At 39.7% G+C, this 5,280-nt stretch overlaps 1 protein-coding gene across 1 annotated transcript; it reads right to left on the bottom strand.

The window, feature by feature from the left end:
• Positions 1-504: 504 nt before the first annotated feature.
• Positions 505-3,474, bottom strand: LOC148100920 (calpain-1 catalytic subunit-like). Its single transcript, XM_087846869.1, has 9 exons — positions 2,933-3,474; positions 2,751-2,796; positions 2,589-2,666; positions 2,420-2,477; positions 2,272-2,327; positions 1,139-1,207; positions 884-962; positions 678-791; positions 505-569 (listed from the first exon to the last, which is right to left on the bottom strand). Exons 1-9 carry the CDS (start codon positions 2,995-2,997, stop codon positions 505-507), a joined length of 630 nt encoding a protein of 209 aa, XP_087702995.1. The 5' UTR covers positions 2,998-3,474.
• Between the last annotated feature and the right edge of the window lie 1,806 nt (positions 3,475-5,280).

Raw genomic sequence — 5,280 nt, forward strand, 5'->3', positions numbered from 1 at the left:
ACTTTTGCAAAGCACTCATTCTTACATGAACAAATGATAACAGTGAGTGTCCAAAAAATTCTAGTTGGCTTATTTGCTTTTCAAAAGAAAAAGAAAATCCTTTCTCTAGCTCCAAGTGTAAGTAATGGTTAGTAGTATGTTTGCTACGGCTATACAAATCATCCAGCTCCCATGCAGGTCTAGTTGTAGTCTTCTCCTGCAGCTCTCCTGAGCTCACTTTGGTCTAGTTGTACATGGAGATGTTGCTCCACTGAAACAGAGGAAAGGGTAGCTAATAAATTTATTATTCAAGTGACTGTGTACTGCACATTAATAAGAATGTATTACAGTGGCCATTTCATATATACTCAGGTGTTGATCTTTATTTTTTTAAACATAATTCTAACTTTACAAATGTTGCATATTGTAGCTACACTAAAACATACTTTCAAAGTAAAAGGCAGGCACAGCATGATCTAATACACATAATATTAAAAACTATTAATAATGAAAGATAAAGGGCATTTAGTGACTTGCCTCATCCCAGGTCAAGCGCATTGTTCCATCAGATGATTTGTCCTTGAAAATGTCTGTGCGGAAAAACACAGTCAATGCAAAATAAACTTAATCACATTTTGAACTTGATAAATTCAACAGATTTATTTGTTGATGTACTTGGTGATTGCTGTCTCTCTTACTTGACATCTTATCCAGTCGCAACATGAGAGCGATGAAATCCTCCAACGTGGTGACAGAGAAGCGTGAATACCGAAACATCATCAGCCTCACCGTTCTGTCATTCACATTCAGACCTGGTAATGATATGAGGACAAAGTGATGACGAGTACTGCAGTTATAACATGAACACAATTCTGAACTAAAATGCAAAAACAACTAGTGTTACCTGCAGCCTCAACTGCTTTCTGGAGCTCGAGGTCAGTCAGGGATCCACTTTGATTAAGATCAGATTGATGGAAGAGTTTCTGCAGAAAAAAGAAATTACCTGACATTTAGGAAAAAGGAGCACTTTCAAAGCAACATTTATTTTTTTTAACTACATGTCAGACACTGAACTTAAAAAAATATCAGTGTCTGAGGGAAATACAGCTCTAAAAGTTAGAGGAATTATTTGAAATATGTCCTGCATTTGCTGTTTTACCTTGTATTCTTGAATCTTGTTCCAAAGAATCAAAAATTCAGTAAAAGACATTGTCATCCTTTGGTCAAGCTGCGTACATTAAGGAAATCACAGACGAACAGTGTTGGGAAGGTTACTTTTAAAATGTATTCCATTACAGATTACAGAATACATGCCCCAAAATGTATTCTGTAACGTATTCCGTTACGTTACTCGATGAGAATAAGGTATTCTGAATACTTTGGATTACTTAATATATTATCATGCTGTTTACAACTACATGAATGTGATTTATTACTGTTACTGAAGGTCCACGGCTCCGAACCGTAGAAAAGGGACCTCTGGCTAATACGGTGGGTTCTGTGTCGGGCTCGTAGCCGAAAAATAGCTTTACTTTGTTGTCTGGGTCAAGTTTGCTTGCGAGAGACAAAGAGAGGCGTTGAAAGCCTGCTCCAAAGGAACTTATTGTTTCGGAGGAAAACACGAACACAGCGTACAGTCGAGTCTTAATAGCTTACTTACAACTGGGCTCGTCAGGCACTCTTCTTGGCTGCAGTGGTTATTATTATATTTACATGCTTCCAGCTCCCGTTTCTGCTCGATGACAGCTCGTACTTTTCCTTTTTCTCCCTCTTCGCTCACAGACACATCACGGGTATGGCAGTCCATTCTCCCTGCAGCACGGACTACACTGCCCATCAGGCTGCATGCTTTAGAGCTATACCTGTAGCATTCTGCTTATTAGCTTAGCACAACAACAACAAAAAAGGCGCTCTCACCCAGGAAACACGCAGAGAGAGAGCGTCACCCTGTAACCATGGCAACCGTAATGCTGCCGCCTGGAACAACAGAACCCAAACAGTCCTGACCCGCCACAATATGAAACAGGGAAGTACCGCCGTGTAATCCATTTATTTCAACAAAGTAACTGTATTCTAAATACCACCTTTTTAAACAGTAACTGTAACGGAATACAGTTACTCATATTTTGTATTTTAAATACGTAACGGCGGTACATGTATTCCGTTACTCCCCAACACTGCAGACGAAACTGTGCTATTCCTAATCAGACTGTTACTGAAAGTCAGCTTTGGTCAGTTTGGGTGTGGTAGAACAAAACAAGAGCAGGAATATACTTCAGTATTTGAGGATACATCCACCAAGGCAATCATACTCCTGCAGGTATCCAAACCAAAGCCATACAACGTTCCTATTGATGGTAGACAAAACCGTTTTTAGTCTTGTTTATTACAAAATGAGGTAGCATTTTAAATATTCTGAAAGCACAAATGATCATCTTACCATGAGGGAACCTGTCATTCAGGAGTTTCTGGAGTTGTCCAGCCAGCAGCTCACCATTCTAGAACACAGAAGCAACTAAAACTGTTCAGTGCAGATTAAAAAAAATGAAAAGGACAAACGGCACAGGAGTAAAATATGAGGAGCAATCATTAAAAAATATACAGCTGACCTGATTTGCATACAGGTTAAACAAGGAAATAAGGTTGGCGTCCTTATCTGTGGTCTCCTTTTTGGGCTTGTCTCGGATCTTAAAGAAAACAAAACATATGAGATGATAACTTGAAGTGTATTAAGTACGTTACAGTATGCACAGCAACCTCTTATTTTATACCTGAGGAAGAATCAATTCCTCCTCTTCATCACCTCCAGTGTGGGAGCTGGGTACAGCAGAAAGTGTGTAAAAAGGTGAGACTTATGTGTCTTGCAACACTTTTTAAAATGCTGCTAGGAAAGCATGTGTTCAAATAAGCATTTTGTCATTCTTTGGGAATAAAGTCTCTCATGGGTCTTTACCTGATCTCAACATCAGCCTTGGTGTAGACAGTAAGAATGAAATCGGCAGTCATGTTGGGTTTCATGGTGGACGGGATGATCACATACTCTCCAGGTTCCAGACTGTGTAGTTCGGTCAGATCGCTGTTGAAGCTGTAAAAATTGGGTGTCTTCAGGGGGTTGTTACCATCAAAAAAGAGGACCCTAGGTGTCCTTGCGGGGTCTGGAAGCAATAAGAAAGTTGTTAAGTGCAATGAAATTGTTTCCTGACCACCGGCTTGTCTTGTTCAAGTTATTTAAATGTGGAATTTGCTTTTAGTTGGAGTTTGCTATTTGTTTGCTTACCCCTGGTGGAATCTGTTGAATGTGAAAATGGGAAAAAAGGATGTCAAACAGTTTTCAAATCACTCAAAAGGGCATGTCTATAACAATGACAAGAAAACACAGCTCGGCATCATGGCCTGCTGAGTGGGCCTCCCTGAGTTTGTAAGTCATGGTCACCCCTCCAGTGAAGTCTTTGAAGGATTCTGATGGTGACCCCCAATGCATGTCTGCATATGAACCACAAATTCTGAAGCAGCCAAAAGAGAAAAACGTGTGTCTTTATCTGGTGTTTGTGCCGCACATGTGTGTGTGTATGTGAGAGAGAGAAGAATGGTTTTTACTTGGCATATGCCTTCTCCAGCAGTGGAACCCAGAACTCATTTCCACATGTGCTATGTGCTAACAACAACTGCTTGTTGATTGTTGGCAGATAATCATCAATGATTACATCTACCCACTTTCCAAACCTCCAGAACTGAAACAGATGCAAGATAATAAAACTATTGTATTTTATAATGTAGCTCCACCAGTGTTGGGGAGTAACGGAATACATGTACCGCCGTTACGTATTTAAAATACAAAATATGAGTAACTGTATTCCGTTACAGTTACCGTTTAAAAAGGTGGTATTTAGAATACAGTTACTTTGTTGAAATAAATGGGTTACACAGCGTTACTTCCCTGTTTCATATTGTTGCGGGTCAGGACTGTTTGGGTTTTGTTTGACAGCTACGTTCTGTTGTTCCAGGTGGCAGCGTTACAGTTGCCATGGTTACAGGGTGACGCTCTCTCTCTCTCTGTGTGTGTGTGTTTCCTGGGTGAGAGAGCGCTTTTTTGTTGTTGCTGTGCTAAGCTAATAGGCAGAATGCTACAGGTATAGCTCTAAAGAATGTAGCATCATCGGCAGTGTAGTCCGTGCTGCAGGGAGAATGGACTGCCATACACGTTATGTGTCTGTGAGCGAGGGAGGGAGAAAAAGGAAAAGTACGAGCTGTCATCGAGCAAAAACGGGAGCTGGAAGCATGTAAATATAATAATAACCACTGCAGCCAAGAAGAGTGCCTGACGAGCCCAGTTGTAAGTAAGCTATTAAGACTCGACTGTACACCGTGTTCGTGTTTTCCTCCAAAAACAATAAGTTCCGTTGGAGCAGCCTTTCAACGCCTCTCTCTGTCTCTCGCTAGCAAAGTTGACCCAGACAACAAAGTTAAGCTAGTTTTCGGCTATGAGCCCAACACAGAACCCACCGTATTAGCCAGAGGTCCCTTTACTACGGTTCGGAGCCGCGAACCTTCAGTAACAGTAATAAATCACAGCAATAGTACATTCATGTAGTTGTAAACAGCATGATAATATATTAAGTAATCCAAAGTATTCAGAATACGTTACTCTCATTGAGTAACGTAACGGAATACGTTACAGAATACATTTTGGGGCATGTATTCTGTATTCTGTAATGGAATACATTTTAAAAGTAACCTTCCCAACACTGAGCTCCACTGTGAAAGCAATATCTCATCAGGCTTGTTAGTTATTAATTCTTTACCCTGAAGTGAAATATTCCTGTGTAATTCTTGAAGGACTGGTCCAAAAGCACAACTTGTGCCAACAGTTTTTTTTTAAACGTCAGTGCTGATATTGCAGAAAGAAACCAGCAGTTACCTGTTAAAAGAAGACAAGTAATAGTTTTATCAGATGTGCCACATTTAATTTTTGTCATCTTTAGTTATAACCAAGACATTTTTGCGTACCCACAAGGCCTTGCCCGAAGTCAAATCGTGAGGCTCCATCAATACAGAAAGCGGACTCATCATTGATTTTTTGTAATTTCAAAATATCCTAGAGGAGACAGTGAAGAAGAATCATTTGTTTAACACTTAACACTTCAAATTGGCCAAAGGAAACCTGTACTGTATTACACACATGCACAAAAAAGATAAATACATTTACTTCAGTAAGAAAAAAATAGTATATAAAACTATATGATGATTTGACAATAAGTACTTCAAAGTATTTGATAAAAAGTATCTTACTGCCGGTCGTTC

The sequence above is a fragment of the Neolamprologus brichardi genome, chromosome 10 (assembly GCF_056152115.1).
Source record: "Neolamprologus brichardi isolate AB-2024 chromosome 10, ASM5615211v1, whole genome shotgun sequence".
NCBI lineage: Eukaryota > Metazoa > Chordata > Actinopteri > Cichliformes > Cichlidae > Neolamprologus > Neolamprologus brichardi.

What these genes read in the sequence shown, in the direction of transcription:
- LOC148100920 (XM_087846869.1), bottom strand. Translation starts at nt 2,997, where the DNA reads ATGAAACCCAACATGACTGCCGATTTCATTCTTACTGTCTACACCAAG. An exon ending in GTATGATTGCCTTGGTGGAT is followed by an intron (nt 1,208 to 2,271) that starts GTATCCTCAAAT and finishes TAATGTACGCAG; the next exon opens with CTTGACCAAAGGATGACAAT. An exon ending in GCGACTGGATAAGATGTCAA is followed by an intron (nt 570 to 677) that starts GTAAGAGAGACA and finishes TTTTCCGCACAG; the next exon opens with ACATTTTCAAGGACAAATCA.